The sequence below is a fragment of the Gadus macrocephalus genome, chromosome 9 (genome assembly GCF_031168955.1).
Source record: "Gadus macrocephalus chromosome 9, ASM3116895v1".
In the NCBI taxonomy this organism is placed as follows: domain Eukaryota; kingdom Metazoa; phylum Chordata; class Actinopteri; order Gadiformes; family Gadidae; genus Gadus; species Gadus macrocephalus.
In genome coordinates, this window is record NC_082390.1 from 7,764,382 (window position 1) to 7,787,368 (window position 22,987).

The 22,987-nt window shown below is 50.9% G+C and overlaps 1 protein-coding gene across 2 annotated transcripts in view; it reads right to left on the reverse strand.

The window, feature by feature from the left end:
* Positions 1-239: 239 nt before the first annotated feature.
* The window catches only part of trim44 (tripartite motif containing 44), a 39,475-nt gene continuing 16,727 nt past the window's right edge, over positions 240-22,987 (reverse strand). For both annotated transcript variants that reach the window (XM_060060579.1, XM_060060578.1), the window contains exons 5-6: positions 22,749-22,771; positions 240-1,630 (exon numbers count right to left, since the gene is read on the reverse strand). In XM_060060579.1, the coding sequence (XP_059916562.1) occupies positions 1,534-1,630; positions 22,749-22,771 (120 nt within the window). In that variant the 3' untranslated portion in view covers positions 240-1,533. The remainder of the gene's footprint in view (positions 1,631-22,748; positions 22,772-22,987) is intronic.

The window sequence follows — 22,987 nt, forward strand, 5'->3', positions numbered from 1 at the left end:
TCCTCCCCTGCTCAGCGAATCTATTTCGAGTCGTCTCTGGACGGGAGAGACGACCATGAATCCTGATGAGGGGGAGAGATGACCTCCTCCCCGCCTCCTCCGCACTTCATTTGTCTTCCTTTGGATATCTCGTGTCTGCCTTTTGGACGGGAAAAAACGCTGTTGTCGAAAAGCCATTCATGTGAGGGGAAAGCAGAATGCATGTTTTCCGAACGCACAGAACCGAGACGGGCAACTGCTTGTTTGTGCAACTGTTTATTTAAAGACTGAAGGCAGAAATAGAGTGTGAAGTACGTGTGAGGCTACAAGAACTCTTTGATTACAGTCAACACAGGAATAGGGTCTCTGCGCTGAGATATTTCAACTTGCTGTTGAGAAAACCCCCCCCCCCCCCCCGGGCTTCCAGCTCTATGGCGCATACTTCATCTATTGTTGTCAAAGCCTCTCCTCCAGCTTCCAATCTGTCATGACGGAGAATAAGACACATTTAAGTAGCTGCTTTTCTGTGAGCTGCACGCAGTAAAGTATAAAATCATGTCGCTAAACCAAGGGATGTCAAAATGTCCTCTGATAATAGAGTCACACACACACACACACACACACACACACACACACACACACACACACACACACACACACACACACACACACACACACACACACACACACACACACACACACACACACACAACCTGCGCACAACAAACCAACAAAACAAAAACAACGCATATCCTTAAGATATCCTTTAAATTGACAGGGAGAAATTAGTAAAAAGCTATTTAAACCCCGCCAGGTACACCAGAAAGGTAAAAGCACTCAAACAATAAAGGCATGAATAAAACAGCTCAGAATAGAACATCCCTCCTCTATATATATTTTTAAATGAGTGATATTATGCCACTAGGTATGATTGTGATAGCCATTGCAAGCCTTAAAATCTGCTTTTTCTGTGTTTTAGTGACATCACAAGTGGGATTGTCCACCTATATGTATGATTGTAAGTGGTGGCCACTAAAATGGCTTGTAACGGCCATCACAATTACACCGGGAGGCATAATAGGACCCTTGTTGGTTGAAAATCAACATTTGTGTCTTTAGTAAAAAAAACGTCTGATTCCAGAAGCTTCCATTTACTTCTGAGCACTGAGGACTGGGGCGTGAATCTGGTCTGCTCGGCCTTGGCCAGACTCTCCAGCCAAACCAGGCATCTGCTCGCCGCTGATATTGAGCAAATGGAGGTCATTGATTGCAGGGGAACCGCACATGCCTCACTCACAGGCAGTTAGCTAGCTGAGTGGAATCTAAAACGAGTTTGAAGCGGTGGCAAGACGCTGCCATCCGTACCGTGACATTCCCCAAGGTGAGTTCTGGCGAGAGAGGTCAGGGACCATCAGGGAGAGAGAGAGAGAGAGAGAGAGAGAGAGAGAGAGAGAGAGAGAGAGAGAGAGACTATCGGCGTTGGAGGGCCGCCGGAGATACGAGGCCGGGCAGCGGGGAGGACGGCGGCTGCGGCTGCCAGATAATGTGCTGACATCAGGGGGCGTTGCCCTGCGACTGGCGTGGCCCGTCGTCGTCTCGATCGCGCCGGGCGGCGGGGTCACGCCTCGGCTCGCGCCGCGGCTCGGGTAGCCTGGGGAGGAGAGAGAGAAGACCGAATATAAACATAGAGAGAGAACCAGGAGACATAAGCACTCTACCACGAGTCTGTGATGCGACTTTGTTGGGCTGTGTACTCACATTCACCCATTCATACACACGTTCACACACCGACGGCGGAGACGACTACGTAAGGACACAGCCATCTCGTCAGGAGCATTGAGTGTGAGGTTTCTTCCTCAGGGATACCTCGACACACCGGGGATCGAACCAGCAACCCTCCGATTGCCATTCAACCCGCTCTACCTCCGGAGCCACTGCCGCCCATATGTTGACTACATTCGACATTGATACCCTGACAGCATCGTCATTATTACGCTACGCTGGAGGAATGCTGCTGTGTTTGTAATGGTGATGCAGTGAATGGGATGAATAGGATAGTGATAGAATGACTAGGCAGTTAAGGTCATCTCTGCCACAGCTGCATCAATTCACTCCGTTTATCAGCGACTGAAATGGTGATTTGATGGCAGCCGGGAAAAGAGCAGGGGAAAGTCATGGTTTGAAATGAAATTATGATTACGTGTGCTGATTAAATGCGTTATCGCGGAACACACACACAGACCCACGCCACATACATTTAATTGAAATGGATTTGTTTTCACAAGGATGTGTGTGTCTGCGTGTGTGTGTGCCTGCGTGTGTGCCAGCGCCTGCGCGCGTGCGTGTGTGTGTGCGTGCGTGTGTGAGTGTGACATTGTAATCAACTTGAATTAAAGGTACGGCCCTAGCAGAACGAGCTGCTCCCCTGGTGTTGCATTAGCAGATCTGGACCCATGCAGACGGCTTGACTGCTGAGTCGTAATCAATCCGATCCAGTCTTATGGATTCCGTTCCTGTGGGGAGGGCCCATCCCAGCCCAGCCCATTTTAAAAGCTCTAAGCAGACAACCTTGAGAGAGTAACACACTGGCACTGGCACGGTTAGTCCATTTGCTGTAACATAAACGATTAGAATTCTGCTCATTGATTGGCTCATCAAGTTGTTTTTAATAGTGGTGGTGCCAAGCGATTGCAGTAGAAAATGCTTCCTCACCTCAGCTGTGCGACTCAACTTTCAAAGTTTGTTGAAGACAAGTAAGGAAAGAATGGCTAAAGCATATCTAAAGCAGATTTATATAATCCAGGACTTCTTGCTCCGTGACACTTAAAAAGATTCATAAAAATACACACACACAAATAAATCGAGACAATAAACATAATAGTATGATAATTGCCACAGAGGTCGCGCTTTCTAAATAACAAGGGCACATGGCACACTTCCATGTGCAAGCTAGTTTGGTGTTTACAGGCAAAGTCTTGCACTTGATTAATCCATCCGACACGCCTTCCACTAGTTCCTACACCTGCCTTAACATTGTGGAAAACACTTGGGAACCAATCTGACGTTTACCCATTTTAGTTCTAACAGCATCCAAAACAAACAATCTGAACCGCTGGTACCCGTGACGCGGCCATCATAGACCGGCTGGGTCCTCTCTCCCAGAAGTAGGGCCGGACAACATAATGGACTGCATTTGTACAGCGCTTTCGAACCAATGGTTAGAAAAAAGAAGAATCACCCATTCATGCACACACCGACGGTGGTGTCAACCATGCAAGGCGACGGCCAGCTTGGGAGCAGTAAGGGTGAGGTGTCTTGCTCAGGGACACCTCAACACTCTCGCTAGGAGGAGCCGGGGATCGAACTAGCAACCATCCGGTAGCAAGTCAACGCACTCTACCTCCTGAGCCGCATGCCGCCGATGAGAGAGGGATAAACAACAAAGCCTGGGTTTACAGTCCTGCTCCCGAACTAGAGCTAGCACGTCCAGATATCTGAATTATATTGTTCTGTAGCTTCTCCCCGAGCTGGTTCTATCCCTCTCTCATCCATCTCAAATCCATCGATTTCTCATCTCTCCATCTCTCTCCTTCCCCCATCCCTCATCCATCTCTCCTTCATCTCCCCCTCTCTCCCCCCCTCCCTCCCCATTTCATTAATCCAGAGCTGTGTCCCGGGAGCCTTGTCTCCTCTCAGTGAAGCTTCAGCTTCCTCTAGCCTGTCATACACCGCCAGCAGGAGAACGCAGTCCGACAACACACACAGACACACACACACACACATATTCAGAGTTAGTATTGGGCTTGCACATCCCTTCTACATCTGAAGTGCTTCGCTGTGTTCTTCATCCGTCTTCCCGTGCAGATAATCCATATTCATCATTACTATTTCCAGTCGGGAGGACATTCAAACGCACAACATTCTGCCAGAGAGGATTCTTCAATGCTAACCCAATTGGGTCGTCCAAAATTGATATCTGATAGCGGTGTCAGCGCGGGAACAATCTCGGCAAACAGCATTTGCGGCGACTGATAATTCATTACAGCGTCTTCCGTAACCTTGCCTGGTGAGTTCATCTATTGTTTCACTCCTGGGGCTCTTTTGTCTCGTAAATAGGTTGTCTGCCGTAGCAATAGGCGAGCACTCAAGTGTCAGCGATGGAGTTTGAGAGGCGGTGGCAGGAATTGGAACACGGACTCATGTAAAGCAATTTCATCAGCCATCGCCGGCCCACCCAGCAGCCCTTCTTTACATAAAAATGACGTAAAAATATATACGGTTAGAGACATATTTGTATGGCGTGAAACCGGGTCTCCCCCTATGGATGCATATGAACCAGTTACATCCGTCAGTACCCTGCTAAGCCTTAGGACACACAGAATGTAATAACTTATTTATTCTACCATACAGGAAAAAAGCCATTACACGCCAGAGAGAGAGAGAGAGAGAGAGGGAGAGCGAGAGAAAGATTTGTATCTGTGCCTGCTTTGTGTGTGTGAGAAAAGGCACTTTGACACAACAGAGTACAGGGGGAGGGGGGGGGGGGGGGGGGGGGGGGGGTACAGTAGCTCAAAGTGAACCCCCTCTTTGTTCCGTTACTGTGCCTTTGCTCAATGTCTTTGGGGGAAACCGCAACACAATCATGTTTCTGTGTGAGTGCGTCAGAGTAAGTATGTGTCTGTGATTGCGTGTCGGTTTGGTGGTGGTTGCGCGTGAGTGTCTGTACGTTTGTCTGTCTGTACCTGTGCACACGTGTGTGTGTTTGATTCTGTATACTTCCACGTGTGTGTTTGCGTGTCTGCGTCCGCGTGTGTGTTTGCATGTGTGTGTGTGCCAGTGTGTGCATGTGTTTGTGTGAATGTGTGTGTCCGCGTGTGTGTGTGCATGCGACCATTTGTGTGTGTGTGTGTGTGCGTGTGAGTGTACACGTCTGTGTGCATGTGTATACGCACGCATTGCATTGGGCTCTCCCTCTCTACGAGCCATGACTTATTCATGGCTCCTAATGCGGCTGATCTATTATTGATCAAGAGCAATCACCCCCCCCCCCCCCCCCACCCCGGATGGGCCCGGTGGCCATGGCCGCCGAGGGAGGGGGGGGGGGGACCACCACAGACGGTCCGGGCACCGCGATGGGACAGCAGGGGTGGGGGGGCAGGGAGACACCCTCTTGGCCACAGGGCTGGGGTGATGGATGATGGATGAAGACCCTGGCCTCCAGGGGGGGTCCGTAGGGTGGGGGGGCACGGCACAAAGAGCGATATCTGAGAGCTTTTGGATCGGGGGGCAGATGGAGACACTGGAAGCTAATCCCCGCTCCTGCTTTTACCCTCCCGGAAACGTTCCCTGCACTCAAATGAAACCATCGGTCAATGAAGAGAGCCCTGGTCCTTCACATTCCTCAAACATGTCTCCCCTCACTCCCTCTATCTCCCCTCTCTCCCCCCCGTCTCCTCTCTCTCACTCAGACCCCCTCTCTTCCCCCAACCTCCCTCCATCTTTCCCCCCTCTCTCCCATCTTCTCTTCTCCCTCCGTCTCCACATCTCATTCTCTCTCTCTGCCCCATCTTGGTCTCTATCTCTCTCCCTTCTCTATCTCTCTCTTGCTCACTCTTTCCTCCTCCCTTTTCCCCTCCTCCTCCCTCTCTCCCACCTCCCTTTTCCCCTCCTCCTCCCTCTCTCCCCCTCTCCTCCCACCTCCCTTTTCCCCTCCTCCTCCCTCTCTCCCCCTCTCCTTTTATTGGTGCCCCGTAGATTTCCTGGAACATGCGGCAGCGGTCCAAAGGCTGATTACGGGTTGAGTTCTCTGCTCTTGGCACAGAAACCTGCCAGGATCCCTCCTCCTCCTCCTCCTCCTCCTCCTCCCCTCTCCACCCCCGGTATCATCTCGTTACGCCCCCTCTCCGCGGGGAGAGCTCGACGGCTCGTGGCAGCGCGGTCGGTGATATGAATGATCACACGGGTGCCATCTGAATGCGTATGAAGTTGCGGTCTCCAGAAGTAACGTGAGCCCGTACATGATTGGTTGGTCGGGTCTTGAATGGGGGGGGGGGGGGGGGGGGAGGTGACAGGCGTGGGGGCTGAGAGGGGGCTAAGGAGGGGGTTGCGTGTCAGGCAAGCGAGCGTGGATCCCCTTGATTAAGACGCGCTGTGCCTCGCGCTGTGCGTGACGCCGAGACGACGCGGCCCGTCAGGGAGAATGCGGTATCGGCAATTTGCATCCGTAAACAGCGGTGAAGTCTCGCCGGCGTTGTCCATCATGCCCGGTGGCAGGGCCCTGCGGACCCCCTCGGGGGCCGCCAGCCTGATGAGGGATTGGTGGACCCCTGGAGGGGAGCCTTTTCGCTCCCCGTAGGAACGCGCTCCCAGGGGCCGCAAGACAATAGGCCGCAAACGGCGGATGAAAGGCGTGTACCGAGGTGTGAAAGCGAGAGAGGGAGTGAGAAAGCAAGAGTGAGAGAGTGAAAGCGAGAGAGGGTGAGAGAGTGAGAGAGTGAAAGCAAGAGAGTGAGTGAGAAAGCAAGAGTGAGAGAGTGAAAGCGAGAGAGGGTGAGAGAGTGAGAGAGTGAGAGCGAGAGAGCGAGAGTGAGAGAGTGAAAGCAAAAGCGAGAGAGTGAAAGCGAAAGCGAGAGTGAAAGCGAAAGCGAGAGAGTGAAACAGAAAGCGAGAGAGTGAAAGAGAGGAAGAGAGAAAGTGAGAGCAAAGGTTAGAGAGTGAGAGGGCAAAAGTGAGAACGAGAGAGTGAAAGCGAGAGAGCTAAAGTAAGAGAGCGAAAGCGGGAGCAAGAAAGAGACTACAGCGACAGGTGTAAGACAGGCTTCAGCCTGGGTTTTCTCTGTACTGACGTTCTTGCTGAACCTAAAGGGCTGAATTCTTGCCTGGCTCCACGTCGAGCAGAGTCGGCCCTTAGCCTTCATCCAACGGCCAGCGCTAGAGATGGTTCCTTGGGAAACAGGCCCTGTACACACCTTTCCACTGAGAGACGGCCTCGCTGGCTCTACCCTGCCGCCTCCCCCATCCCCCTGTGATGGAGAGGCTCTGTTCTGGGAGAGCGTCTCCCCGTGGGAGAGAGGGAACAGGGCTGACAGAGGGTGAATACAGAGGATGAAGAGAAGCAGAGAGACAGAGGCAGAAGTACCAAAGAGAGGAATGGAGAAGGAGAGGTGAGGTGGGGAGTGGTGCGGCTTGGGGGTAAGACAGAAGACGTGTGTGAGATCACAGAGCGGAAGAAAGCGAAGGGATTCAGCATGATGTCATCAGTCCTGAAACGATGCTTCGGAGGCTGAGCTGAACAGCAGGAGGGGTACTGTTTGTGTGTTGTTGAACGTTGGGATTTTGTCCTTTTTGTTCTTTGTTTTGTTCATTTTGAAGAGAATTTTTTTTTTGTCAATTCACTATTCAGAGATTTGATGGTTGAATTGATTAACAGGTCCAATTTATTTATTTTAATCACACACACACACACACACACACACACACACACACACACACACACACACACACACACACACACACACACACACACACACACACACACACACACACACACACACACACACACACACACACATCCCCAACAGTTTCCATTTACTATAAACTTGAATAAAAAATAAAAAAAGCAATAAAAGATTGAAACAAAAATAATGATTTAAATGCCACATGTAATGCAACGTTTAAATGTGTTTTCATTTCAATCTACGTGTCCACGATTTGGCTTTCTCTGAGATATTAAAAAAGGAAATTACAAGGGCAAATATTCCAAAGGAAAAAGGCACTTTAGAAAATTGCCCATGACTTGCATTATTGCATTCAAATGTAAATTTATACATGGACAATCCATCCGACCAATGCGTCTGCCTTTTCCTCTCGCAACAGGGTTCACGTGCGAGAACAACAAGCATCTTAAAGGCTCTGGTCATTCTGTGTGCACAACATCATCATTTCCCTGAAGAACATGTACCTCTAATGGGGTTTAGATGGGATAAAACCATGCATACACTTACCAGCCCTCCATCACACATAATTGCACATCTTTTACATTCAATGTATTTTGAGGCCACACGATAAATATAAGATGAATAATACATATTTTGCATACTTCTTTGTGTACTCATATCGCTTAAAGAAAAGCAATAGGGTTACAACTTTTACAGGAAAAAGGCAACAAGTATCTGCCTGATCCAATGGGAAAACCGAGGTAGAGATAGAGGTGAAAATGATGCATTGCATCTTTAACGAAAACGGATTGTATCTTGTATCTCTAAGATCCCTAAAGAGCCTCAACAACATATACATTAAAACACAAGGCCAATAGTGCATCTCTACGCTGTTCAAAGGCCGGGAGGGAATGATATGATGGAGGCCAAACAACAAGAACGCACGTCGCCACGCATAGAAAACCGCCGGGGGCTACCAGGCCGTTCGATACACCCTATCACCACGGCAACATGGCACAGGAGATCAAGCAATACAGAACATCTCCCAGCAGAGATATCCCTGCTATCAGCTCCCTGCATCGCTTTATGCAGAACACCACCTGCGGCAAAAACCCTGTCCGCGCTCCACTTGATACAAAGGCCCATGCGGTCGACTCTCGGGTCGACTCTCGCTGAGCGGCATACAATCATCAGGAGCGCGGGATGGGAACGCCATCATCGGGAGGAGCCCTGGAGCATGGGAACGCCATCATCAGGGGGAGCCCTGGAGCACAGCAACGCGGTCATCAGGAGGAGCCCTGGAGCATGGGAACGCCGTCATCAAGGGGAGCCCTGGAGCATGGGAACGCCGTCATCAAGGGGAGCCCTGGAGCACGGGAACGCCGTCATCAAGGGGAGCCCTGGAGCATGGGAACGCCGTCATCAAGGGGAGCCCTGGAGCACGGGAACGCCGTCATCAGGAGGAGCCCTGGAGCATGGGAACGGCATCATAAGGAGGAGCCCTGGAGCATGGGAATGCCATCATCCGGAGGAGCCCTGGAGCATGGGAACGCCGTCATCCGGAGGAGCCCTTGAGCCTAGGAACGCCGTAATTAGGATTGGCCCTACAGCATGGAAACGTCGTCATCAGGATGAATCCTGGAGCATGGGAACGCGGTCATCAGGAGGAGCCATCGAGCACGGCAACACCGTCATAAGGAGGAGCCCTGCAGCATGGGAACGCCGCCATCAGGATGGGCCCTGCAGCATGGGAACGCCGCCGTTAGGATGGGCCCTGCAGCATGGGAACGCCGTCATTAGAATGGGCCCTGGAGCATGGGCCCTGGAGCATGGGAACGCAGTCATCAGGAGGAGCCATCGAGCACGGGAACGCCGCCATTAGAATGTGTCCTGGAGCATGGGAACGCAGTCATCAGGAGGAGCCATCGAGCACGGGAACGCCGCCATTAGGAGGAGCCCTGCAGCATGGGAACGCCTTCATCAGGATAGGCCCCGCAGCATTGGAAAGCCGTCATCAGGAGGAGCCCTGGAGCATAGGAACGCCATCATCAGGAGCATGGGAGCGCCGTCGTCAGGATGGGCCCTGGCGCGCGGGAACGCCGTAATCAGGCGGGCGGCCCGGAAGACAGCTGAGGCTTGACTGATGCGTTACGCCGATGTTCACCCAATCAGAATAATCCCACCGGCACGTCTGCACCGACGGCATGTGAGCGGCGTTGTCAGGGCGATACTAATATCTGTCTGGCGTCGACGGAACTACCTGCTGCTTCACCGGCTCGCAGTCACGGAGACAAAGCCATGGAGACGGGAGCATTAACCGCGAGACTCGATCATTATTTGGCTCATTTAGTGATTGAACAATCCCGGCGTCGACCGAGGGGAAAATTTACAAATTAATTGAAGAGATATGCCGCAGCCCTGTGCACGGCACGCACACCGCAGGAATCAAACGCCTTGTTAATTACGAGTGTGCCGTCGTATTGGGGGAGAGAGGCACAGGGAACGCACTCATCCTTGCGGTCGCATCTCCAAGGGGAAGCCACGGGTTTACCAACATCAGATATGCATGGCAGACGTTCTCCGGTGAGAGCAGCTAACGCTAATCACAGGGCTAGTTAGGTAGCATCCAGTGTTCGCTCGTCGCAGGCACTTCAGCACTGCCAGGTGAGCCCCCCCCCCCTCCACTCCCCCCTCTCCCGCTCACAACCTCACACCCGCCTGATCTCCAGACCTTCGTGCGCTCAGACAACGTGCGCTGATCGGCCCGGACACTTGGAAGAGAGCGTCACGTTCAAAATCATTCAATAAAACATGAAAGAAAAATGGCTCATTCAATAAGAAGGACATAAACCTGCACGAGGCTTCTGAAAGTGTTTGTGAATCTGGACCATTTCCATCCAACTGCTCTGGTCTGCAGCCAAGGACCTCCGGCCAGCTTCAGTCTGACGGCTCATCCCCACCAACCGCATGGCCTGGAGTGTGGCCCTCGCCTACCATCCACTGTGTATTGGTAAGTTTAACTTCAGTTCACTTTTTCCAAGCTATTCCTGCAGAGCGCGTTCGGCCTTGCGATTCGACGATCGACATTCAGTGGGGACTGGCGGTGGGATTCCATTTCCTGGTTTTAAGCACTTCCATCGACAAAGTGGTAAACTCCTACGAGCAGCCACTAGAGAAAGTGTGGGGCGTTTCCACGGTGAGGCTGTGAGGCCTCAGGAGCCGCCAAGAGAAGAAGAGATGTATTTGTGTCTTGGGAAGCCTCAGCATCACTAACAATGGCTGTGTGGTCTGCGTGTGGTAATCACAACCTGTTTCTGCTTCACACTATTGCTGGCACATCAACATTAATTGAATTAATTGCGCGCAATGGGAAATAATTAACCAGAGTGTAGCATTTATACAGATCGCAATGCTTTTCAGCGATAAAAGAAGGAAAAAAGTGAAGCTTCCACTGGGTTTCCAACGGTTACCCGGCCCCCGCATCAGGGTGACTGTTGCTGTTGGTTCATTAAGGCTGAGGTCAAGTCCACTCCCACACTGTTGCACTTCAATTCATTCCCTTCATTCGATTCAGCCGCTCAAAGCTTTCTTCGTTTGCCTTCTAATACTTTCCCTTCCTCCCATTTCATTCACACAATCCACCTCCTCCTAATTCCCTCCTTTCAGTGACACCTCCGTCTATCAGTCCCGGAGGAGCCCTCCCTCCCTCCCAGCCCCGCCTCCGGCTCTCATCTGCATGGCTAATCATGCGAGCGGTGGGCCGGCGCCGTCCTGCAGCCAGACGGCCTTTATTAAGAATGACTGGCCACACGGCGCCCTCACAGCCGGCAGCCTGGCACGCCGACGCCCGCCACGCTGTGTTCATGTCTAAACTTCCCTTCTCCCCCTCCTTTAGCTCCAACTCAAAACACCTCCCCCTCCTCCTTCTTTAACTCTAAAACCTCCTCCTCTTCCTCCTCCTCCTTTAAATCCAACACCTCCTCCTCTTCCTCTGTTAACTCCAACACCTCCTCCTCCTCTTCTTCCATCTCTTCCCCCTCCTCTTCCTCCTCTGCCTCTTCTATCCAAGCTTCAGCTGTAGGATATCGGCGCCACCAACAACAGTGAGCACCATAGGGGTCCATAACACCACCCCAACCACCACCCCCAGCACCACCACAGTGAGCACCATAGGGGTCCATAACACCCCCCAGCTCTCCCGCTGAGCCCTGTAATCTGGAGCAACCGAAGGGCAGATGTGCTGCCCTTCATCAGTTCAGAGTGTAACGAACCGGGCATTAAAGCCGGAGTGGCCCAGTCTCCATCTCGCCTGTCAGTCAAGTAGACCGCTGTGAGAGACCGATATGGGCGAGAAGCAGACGGGGCAGAGAAATTCGGGGGGGGATATTCAGTTTGTGCGAGTGCATGTGTGTGATTGTGTGTGAATGTGTGTATAACAGCCTGGCTATTAGGGAAAGCCAGCTGTCATCCATCTCATCACCCCCTCTCTGCCCCTCCTTCCCACTGATTCCGCTCCTGTCAGCCAATCAGTGTGAAGGACACCCAGAGAGAGAGACAGTCCAGGAAGGCCCCGCTGCCGTCTATCACAACCCACACTCACTTCTCGGCAACGCATGTTGATGAAAGCTTGTTGGAAGCTTGCAGTAGCAGCACATAATGGTCTTGCTCAAGGGCCATTTACAACACTTAAGGCATCCTCAAACGAGCATCGCCTCCACCAGTTGCCACTCTCTACCTATTAAGCAATTTTCGACTCCTATGAGAAGTATTGAAAGTAACTTTAAACACATAGCATGTGTTTTATTGGCACAGTGATACAAGATGTGAAAATATGTACAACCATGAAAGTGAAAAGAACAATTTGAAATAATTTAAAGTAATTGCCACCATGCAGCAGAACGAGTCATAAACTACAGTCTCCCTGTTCTCCGCGGCACAGACAAGCTAATAAACCTCCACGCTCACTAATGCGGCGCCATAACGCATCCATCACCGATGCCTGTGAGCTGCCGCGGGCGATGGGCCGCTGAAGAACTCCATCGCAGTCGAAGACAGGAAGCCCATTTAGGGAAACGATGGCAAGGCAAAAAAAAATAAGGAAAAAAGTCCATCGTTACTCAAGGGTAACGACCAGACAAAGCCGGTGCCAACATCAAGCTGCACAACGCAATTCCCCCTTTGAGTCTCAGTTTTTATGTTTCCTGGCTGACCTGCCTTCAATCTCCATGGCAACGCCGATGCCTGCATGGCGTGGGGCTGCGTTAGGGCAGCCATGACACAGACATTTTCACACAGCAGTGGGGGGAGGATGAGAGTGAGTGAGTGAGTGAGTGAGTGAGTGAGTGAGTGAGTGAGTGAGTGAGTGAGTGAGTGAGTGAGTGAGTGAGTGAGTGAGTGAGTGAGTGAGTGAGTGAGTGAGTGAGTGAGTGAGTGAGTGAGTGAGTGAGTGGGAGAGGGAGAGAAAGACAGAGACAGAGAGGGAGGGTTTGCTGCCGTCTCTGGCTCTCTGAACTGTGGTCTCCCGCGGACGTGTTAACACAGGGTGAAGGCAGTCAACACCTGCTGGGAGACGGGCTGTGTGTGCTTGCGAGAGCAGTCTGGGGGTGCAGGGTCACACGGCATCAGTGGCAGTGTGATGATGTGGTGTCTCCGTGGTTACTGTTCACAGCAGGGGCCAGGGGCTGGAGAACACTCGGATTCATCATCACTATCCCACAGCTTTGTGTGTGTGTGTGTGTGTGTGTGTGTGTGTGTGTGTGTGTGTGTGTGTGTGTGTGTGTGTGTGTGTGTGTGTGTGTGTGTGTGTCTCTTTCTGTCTCAATAGTTCAAGTGTTGCCATAGCTGCATACTTATCAGAGCAAAGAGTTTGCATCGGAGGTGTCTTTGTGCGTGTGTGTCTTAGGATTCTCCGTTTAGTTTACCTGCTATGTGAGAAACAATGATGAATGTGTATTCACGCTGGGGGTACCTTTTGTGCTGTGTGTGTGTGTGTGCGCTGTGGGCTGTGTGTGTGTGCGCCGTTTGCGCGGTTGTGTGGTGTGGTGTGACTACGTGACTACATTCAGGGCACAGCATTTCACAGTGGATTCAGTGCGACAAGGTTGCATGTGACCAAAGCTCTGTTAGAAAGAAGGAGAGAGGGGTGGGGGGGGAGTGAGAGAAGGCAGAGAGGAAGAAAGAGAGAGAGACAGGGGAGCCAACTCAAAGCTAAGACTAATATTCAATTATTTAGTCATTTAGCAGACGTTTCTGTCAAGCGACTGCAGATACAGGCCCATCAGGACCAGGTAGGGGTCAGGGGTCATCCTACTCTAAGAGGCCATCGGGTGGACCGTGGACAACGGGGATCGAACACAGAACCTTTTGGCTGAGAGTCAACCACCCTAATCACTACACTATCCCCTCCGCCTGGCCTCGCCATCTATTTACCGTGTCAAATCTGGAAGGAGGGAGCACTTGCTTATCTTGGCAAAACACACATGTAGCAATAAATAAAGAGATCATAAATAAGTTCTACATTTTGGCGATGACTTGCTCATAGTTTTATAGAGACGGATCAAGTCAAGTCAAAACTAAATTGACCTGAGCGAGAGAGAAGAGCGAGAGAGAAGGCTGGCTGGCTCATTTGGGGAACAGAAGCGGAGACTCTTGAGATAATATCCGAGCGAGGAGAGGGAGCGGAGGAACCTTGCTCAGATGGGCGGTCATGAATAAAGGACGAGCCAGGACATGTACAACATGCACGTGGAGGCATCTCACCGGGGCCCGGACACAATCATGAACGCATCTTCATCACCTGTCAAGGGCAAGACCGTGACAGTGACGTCTTGTCAGAAGGAATTTCAGATTGTGTCTCCCGGCGGTCCCTAATCTAATATTCTGCAGTATCGGATGGATCTTATATATCTCTCATAGCTCTCTGTATATATCTATATACAGTAGTATATAGAGATAGACAGGGATAGACAGAACTAGATAGAACAGAACAGAGGGAGAAAGAGAATGAGAGAGCAAGCGAGAGCGAGAGCAAGACAGAGAGAGCCAGAGAGAGCATGAGTGAGCGAGAGCCGGAGAGAGACTATTCACTCAGGCCCTCTGCTACAACGAACGACACAAACACATTTTTGTCAAGAAACTCAGTGTGTGTGATTGTGGCCCGGAGAGGCTCTCAGTATATGCCATGTACTGTACTCTGTGTCTCTCCACCCTCCAGGGGAGCTGGGGACGACGATGAATCAGCCAGTAACAAGACAAAAACACCAACGCCATCACCAGAACATTCTGCTACGAGCTCCGATGTGCCAGGAAATAGAACAAACTTCGTTTAACTCGTCAACAAGGGAGGAAATCGAAAGTCAAGCACTCTCCACCGGCTTGCCAACTCCGAATACTGACATCCACCGAAAACACGATTTACATGCAATACAAACCCCCGAGGATTTTCCCTTGTCAAAAACATTGCTTTCGTTCTGGTTGCGTTGCGAGTACCAGCACACACAAAACGCTTGAAAGAGAAAGCAAGGCAGGCCCGGGTCAGGCCTAGATCTTCTGTAATTTCACACAGCCCTCCCCCCTTCCATGTCTAACCTCTCTCTGTGCTGCACATGCGAGTGCTACCATCGTCCCCCCGTTCCACCTCCACATCCAGTCCCTCCAGACCACATCCACTTCTATTACCCAGTAACAACACATCTCGCTGGCCAGTACCGGCGTCCCCCCCTATTACTCTGCAACAACCACGTACAAACTTAATTAGAATACCATCCATCAACCGCAACGTAAAAGGTGCTGTAGGATTTAAGAGCCGTTATTTGAGGGGTCATTTGTTAGGAACGGCCACCGAAAATCCATCAGCATCTAATGAGGGGAGTGCGCCCTGAGAATATCTGCTTCTACTTGTCACTCGTCTCGCCAGTTTAGATTTCAGTCCGCTCCCGGCTCATAGCTGACCCATTAGGCCATCTCTTCCCTGATTGGTTGGGACAGTGTAGGTTGCTTGTCAATCACAGCTGCGTGAAATGCAAACCTTCAAAATTGGGGAGAAACGTAGGGAGGGATGGAGCCCGAGAGTTGACCTTTTTTCTAAAAATAAAATGTAATTTCACTCTCTTCCGCGCCCTCTTTACAGCTCACAAATTTCACATTTATGTGTCACTAGCTTAAGTTCAGAAGGAGAAACTGTTTAAGTTTCCGAAACCCTGCTGTGGTGCCTTCAACAGCACAGGAAATCACTAGACGAACATCTCAGACCGTCCCCAGACCTGACCCAGTGGAAAACATGAAGACCTTGTTTTTATAGGTACCTGGGTAGTGACCCGTGACTAACCCTGGTTTACAGACGTGATGCGCCAGCGTTGACGTGGGCTAGCTTCACGGGGCATCAGGTAGAGTGGTTTAGTGTGGTGTTTCTAATGAAGGACTGGTGCCAGGCTGCTCCCATGCAGGTCAGCCCCTGTTGGACAGACTGCTGATGTTATGCCACACCCCCCACCCTTATTAAACAGGGCCGAAAGGACAAGAGTGAAAGTACGATGGACTAAAACGACCCCAACTCGAATTGAGAAGGTCTAATTTGTATTCACATGAACTTCCAAAAAGGTGAAAAAATGACTTATTTCTAATCACGGCAGGCCAGCTGCACACACACACAAACACTCGCACTGTACACACCTGTCTCGTAGATAAGGAAAACTCTGCCGGTCTGAAAACAAAAGGGTTTAAAAGAATACTGCACCGATTGCACGTCTGTCAGCCTTTACACACTGTTTGAGTTCTGATGTGTCGGAGCATTCAGCTGTCTCACTATTCTATCCAGAAATATGCATAAGGGAGCGAGAGAGCGATAGAATATTGAGGAACTCTTGCCATTCAAAGTCACAGTTTGAAGATGTGACTTTAACCTCCAATGTTTTGTGTTATTATGTGAGACAGTAATGTATTAGTGACAGTAGTGTATGAGAGACAGTAGAGTATGAGAAACGTTATCGTATGTGAGACAGGAGTGTATGACAAACAGTATTGTATGCGAGACAGTTGTGTATGAGACACAGGAGTGTATGACAGACAGTAATTATGTGAAACAGGTGAGTATGAGAGACATTTGCCTTCAGCACTGTCCACTGAGATGGGCGGGGCAGAGTTCAAATGTATCCCCTGATAAATTAAGGAGGGGGGGGTCCGCACCAGAGATGAGGAATGCTAAAACAGGGTGAGTAAAACAGCGGAGGGGAAGCACATTCATGGGCGTCCACACACACACACACACAGATACATGCAGGGAGACACTTACTCGTTACAGATTAAATTTCATCATGTTGAGGCAAACACACACGCAGACACACGCACAGACGCACACGGATAAACGCACATGCACACGCAGCCAAACACACACACGCAAAGACACAAACACAGACACACACACACGCAGACAAACACACATGCTCAGACAAATGCACATGCACACGGCCAGACAAATGCACATGAACCCGCACAAACAAACGCACATGCATGCAGACAAACACACAGGCACAAATGCACACACACACACAACGACACGGAAGGGAGGAAAGACAAGCAGCCCTGTGCTCTTCTTCCCCTTCGAGGTTAATAAATATTTTATAAGAGAAAGCCAGCTCCCTTCCTCCCTTCAGCTCCAGGCTGTGTTCATCTCACCCCTCTCTCTTGCTCTCCCTCTGTCTGTCCTGTCTGTCCCCTCTCTCTCGCGCTCTCTCTCTCTCTCTCTCTCTCTCTCTCTCTCTCTCTCTCTCTCTCTCTCTCTCTCTCTCTCTCTCTCTCTCTCTCTCTCTCTCTCTCTCTCTCTCTCTCTCTCTCTCTCTCTCTCTCTCTCTCTCTCTCTCTCTCTCCTCCTGTCCGTCTCTCTCTCTCTCCTCCTTCAATCTCTCTCTCTCTCTCTCTTTGTCCTTTCCCTCTCTATCTCTCTCCCTCCTCCTCCTTCAATCTCTCTCTCTCATCGTCTTGTCTCTCTCCATCCTTCTTCGATCTCTCTCGTCTGTCCTCCTGGCTCTCGCTCACTACGTCATAGTGACTAAGGGAGGACACGCTCTCTCTCTATGTCCTCGGTTGCCTATTGCATCGATATTGATACATAAACAACAAACCACAAATGACATCAACGTAGCAACAACAGAGTGAGGACACAAACAAGGTGTGACTTCCACCCTGGCTGGAGCCAGACTGTACTTCTCCAAGCTGACAATAGGGTGCACTGTGCATCAGCTGTGTGTGTGTGTGTGTGTGTGTGTGTATGTGCATGTGCGTAAGATTTTGTGTGTGTGTATGTGAATGTGTGTGTATGTGAATGTATGGGTGAATTTATGAGTGAATTGATGTGTGTTTGTGTTTGTATGCATGTGAATGTGTGTATACGTGTGTGTATGTGAATATGTGCATGTATATGTATGTACGTATGCGTGCACATGAATGCATGTGTCAATGTATGCAAATGCATACGAATCTGTATGTGTCATGGTTAATGTCAGGACTGCATACGTGTACCGCAGCACTAATGAGACACCCGAGATGACTCCAGCCCCATGCACCGTAAACGTGTGCATGTCCTGATCTAGATTGGGCTCACCAATCATACGTAAGAGAGGGTGCAGAGGCAGCGAGCGCACACTACAGCGGCTCCGTATGCTTAGCGCGGCGCCCTGGAAATCCATACGTGCCGGTGGAGGGCTGGAGGGGTGTGGGGGTCCTGAGTGATGGCGGCGGCGTTCCCGGCGCCTCGCTATCGGAATTAGCAGCGCGAGCGCCGTTAACCCGCGTGATTTATGCGCCGGTCGGACGGCGCCATCGCCATCGCTCTGGCTAAGCAGGGGGGTTTGGACGACGTGTCACGTGACCCCGTGGCCCCCGCCCCCCCCCCCCCCCCCCGCAACGATCCAAGCCGTTCCCTGGTGTCCGAGGCGAGGTGGGGAGCGGTATCGACTGGGAGGGCGGCGGGGTCGGCGCTCTCCGCACACCTCTAGTTTATTGGCTCCGGGCCCCTCGACCATTAAGGCAGACGGGCGCGGCCCCCTGGAATCACTTAGGGTGATGTCATCGAGCAGCCGCAGGGAGTGATTGGTGCTGCATTTACCCGCAGCGAGAGGGAGATCAGGGTGTAAATCCTAACCCTAACCCCCTCTCAATGTGTGTGTCTCTCCGTGTGTGTCTCTCTGTGTGTGTGTGTCTCTCTAGTGTGTCTCACTCTGTGTGTGTCTCTCTCTCAGTGTATCTCTCTCTGTGTGTATCTCTCTCTCTCTCTCTGTGGCTCTCTCTCAGTGTGTCTCTCTCAGTGTGTCTCTCTCTCAGTGTGTGTCTCTCTCTCAGTGTATCTCTCTCTCAGTGTGTGTCTCTCTCAGTGTAGCTCACTCTCAGTGTGTGTCTCTGTGTGTGCGTCTCTCTCAGTGTGCGTCTCTCTCAGTGTGGGTCTCTCTCTCAGTGTGTGTCTCCATCTCAGTGTATCTCTCTCTCAGTGTATCTCTCTCTCAGTGTGTCTCTCTCTCAGTGTGTGTCTCTCTCTCAGTGTGTCTCTCTCTCAGTGTGTGTCTCTCTCTCAGTGTAGCTCACTCTCAGTGTGTGACTGTGTGTGCGTCTCTCTCAGTGTGGGTCTCTCTCAGTGTGCATCTCTCTCTCAGTGTATCTCTCTCTCAGTGTGTGTCTCTTTCAGGATTCCATGAGGCTACCTGGGAACACAGTAATATTTAAAAAAAACTTTTCCGCCACACACACAAACACACGCAGGGCTGATGTAGCACGAGCGAGGCAGGCGTGTGGCGCGGGCGGCGTGAGGAAGAGGAACAGGATGCCGGGGCTAACCAGAGGGTAAACCTTGGCGGGCTGTCGGAGCAGCGGCGGCGGGCGGTGGCGGGCGGTGGCGGGCGGTGGCGGGCGGTGGCGGCGGCGGCTTTAGTAGGGGCTTGGCTGGACGTATTGACGCGGCGGGATTAGCTTCTTACAGGGACGCGCTCTCCGTGACCGTGTGACAGCGCTGCTCAGACAGAGCGGCTTAGTGTTTGTGCGCCACAATCAATTTACTTTCTGTATCCTATTATAAAGCCCCCTGTTGCAGCGGTGAGGCAGAATGACTGACTCTCTGCTCCAACGCTGTTCCCTCACCCGCTCCGCGTCTCCACACGCTTTACAAACCCCCGCTGGTGAAAAGGTGCTATACTGTGGGTGTTATTGTGCAGACACTGCAACATCAGGACCGTCTGAGCTCTCTATGTGCCGATGTGATATCATACAGTGGATTCCATTAACGAAGCTGTTAATGGAGCTGAATGTCTGGGGACTTCTAAATTCAGAGTTGTTTGAACAGCGGGGAGAGCACACACTGACAGATCTACGCCCTGATGTTGGACAGGAAATTACGCTTCCCCCCCCATTCTCCTCTACAGTGAAAGAAACGGGAGATATAGCAAATCAATTTGTAACACGTTGAAAATGGATATCTCTGGCGCAAGGTTGAGTCTGTTTCATCGAATGTGTGCTCTGGCCACAAGATTGGGGAAATTAAGGGTTTGCAGGTGACTTAGGTTGAATGTTTTTACCCAGCAAAGTACAGTACAGCAGGGTTTACAAGCACACATCTGCAGGACAGCCGGGGACACCCCGCCCAATACGAAGGACCGCCCTAAAGACTTCCTAGACATTCTTCAACTCTCTAATTGTTTCCATCCAGTTTTAGCACAGGAACCTTGGAGGTTGTCCTCAGTCTCTGGCGGAGCGTTTAGAGACCCTGATGTTAACAGAACGCACCCATCTTTAAATCACGGTTGCGAATGAAAACTATGTGTGTTCTCTGCAACGCACTCGTCCCTTGACTTCAATTAAAACTAATTAACTAAACTAATTCTAATTATAAACACGTCTTTCATTCTGAACATGTAATATCTAAATAGAACGAGGGAAATGCAGGTCTTTAGAATCGGCTGCAAATTACAGAAATAGAAGCAAGCCTAGGCAGCATAACAATAACTATCGGATACTATTGTTGGGGGAGCCTTGGAATCAAAAGAATAAATGAACCAAACTAATCTAGAAACGTATAACTTTACGTTTATGAATACCTCAAGTCACCTAAAGATACCTCCATGAATGAGATGCATCTCGGTCGCGCTGGCGGCAACATCCCATGTGGCTTTGAAACGCTCCGGAACAATATACTAAAGCACGGATGGGGGAGGTGACCTTGAGCCTCGTCGGGCCATTAACTCCCCCCCGTCCTATGTGGGTGTGGGGTCGGGGGTGTGTGTGTGTGTGTGTGTGTGTGTGTGTGTGTGTGTGTGTGTGTGTGTGTGTGTGTGTGTGTGTGTGTGTGTGTGTGTGTGTGTGTGTGTGTGTGTGTGTGTGGGGGGGGGGGGGGGGGCCCGGGTCCACGGCCATCTGCTGCTCACCGAGCAGCGAGGAACACAGCGTGCGGAGGCGAGGAGGCGGGCTTCGGCGTAGCTGGCTACATGTTGGCCCAGCGTGCCACGCGGGTCATGACTTCCTGCGCTAATAAAAAACCGAAGCCGAAGATGAAATGCAGCCGCACCGCAGAACCTCGTGGTACCCTTGGAAACGGGTTTAACGAGAGTGTGTGCATGTGTATGTGTATATGCATGTGTGTGTGTGTGTGTGTGTGCGTGCGTACGATTGACTGTGCGTTATATGTATGATTGACTGTGCGTTGTGCACTTGTGTGTGTGCTAGTGTATGAATGAGTGTATGCATTATGTTTTTACTTCGTGTTTTATGCGTGCGTGTGTGTGTTTGAGGTCAGGGAAGGCAGATTTATTGTAAGCAAAAGCTGGAGTAAGAGAGTACATCCTGTCCAATCTGAAAACCCTCACATCAAAGCCTGTTCATGGGAGGACAGGGGAATGTGTTTCTCAAATCTAACCTTTTCAAAGATATCGTCTAACCGACGAAAGAGAGGTTTTTTTACCGCTCCGGAGACAAATGGGACTGGAATATGCCTGGTTATGCGTATATGCCGGAGCGCCTGTGTGTGTGTGTGTGTGTGTGCCTGTGTGTGTATATTTGTGTATGTGTGTGTGTGTGCCTGTGTATGTGTGTGTACATCGTGCGGGTGGAAATCAGAATCCATTATGCCAAGATTGATACCGAGCGGTTTTTCAGAGATTCATTCAGTGCACAGATGTGACTGGGGGAAATTAACACTGGATATAAAAACGGAACAATTAACCACAACAAACCGTGGCGTGCCGCACGAGAGGCGTCACGTTTTAGAACTGTTCAGGCGCTATTATGATCCATCCTTGCATCCAACAGTTCCAGTCCAATTGTCGCCCATTTTAACAAGCATTGATGCGTTTAGACAACCCGTGGGTGGAGAGATACTTGGTCACACACGCACAACCACACTGTGTTTGCATGTGTTTCTGATATAAACAGTGTGTGTGTGTGTGTGTGTGTGTGTGTGTGTGTGTGTGTGTGTGTGTGTGTGTGTGTGTGTGTGTGTGTGTGTGTGTGTGTGTGTGTGTGTGTGTGTGTGTGTGTGTGAGACAGATGGGAGGAATCTCTTGCAATGGGAGCCTGGAGAGAGACGGGCCACATGTCATCATCCCCCCTGCCTGGAAGGGGGAGAGAGGGGAGAGCTGGGGAGGCTTTTCTGTGTCACCCGATCAATGTGGGCCAGGCTAGCGCAGTAATATCCATTTTACAGTGTGTTTGACACAGTTAGAAGCAGACGCACACTCACACACAGTTGATGGGGACATGGTCGACATTGTGCGATTTTGATTAAAAAAAAAAAACTCACAAGAAGTGTCTCTAGGCCCACTCACACTCCCAGGGTTAGTAGGGGTTGAGTGAGCACCGCTCCCGTCTCTCAGTCACAGGCAGTCAGCGAGCAGCCCGGTGCACCGTGTCACTGAACGGCAGAGACGATACTGGACGAAATGAGAGTGGACTGCTCTCTCAGACAAGATAAGTTGATAATGATCCACGTGTCACAGCAGCCCAAAGAAGACCGCAAAAAGAAGAGAAGAAGAATAATGATCTGAAACTTGTGGCATTGCCCCATCAGTGGAGCGGCCATAACGCTGGAAAAGTAGGTCATGTTTCCTCAATATCAATACGTTGGAGGAGAGTAGGGTTACAGCCATACTATGAGCGGCTTCTGCCCGGTATGGACGCCATGTTGATCCCGACACCGGTATTGACACAGCTCTTACTCTGCAATGCCTGCTTTTCTTTTACGTCTGAGGGGATAGCAGGATGAAACCAGCCATCCGGGCTGAGCTTGTTTTAAAGGTTTATGGCGTCCCAGAGCAACTGTGGCAGTGAAACACCGATGAATCATCACCGTGGCAGTCTTACCTCGGTCTGGCCTCAACGTCGTGCTGGAGAGAGAGAGACAGAGAGACAGAGAGAGAGAGAGACAGAGAGACAGAGAGACAGAGAGACAGAGAGACAGAGAGACAGAGAGACAGAGAGACAGAGAGAGAGAGAGACAGAGAGACAGAGACAGAGACAGAGACAGAGACAGAGACAGAGACAGAGACAGAGAGAGAGAGAGAGGGAGGGAGGGAGGGAGGGAGAGAAGGAGGGAGGGGAAC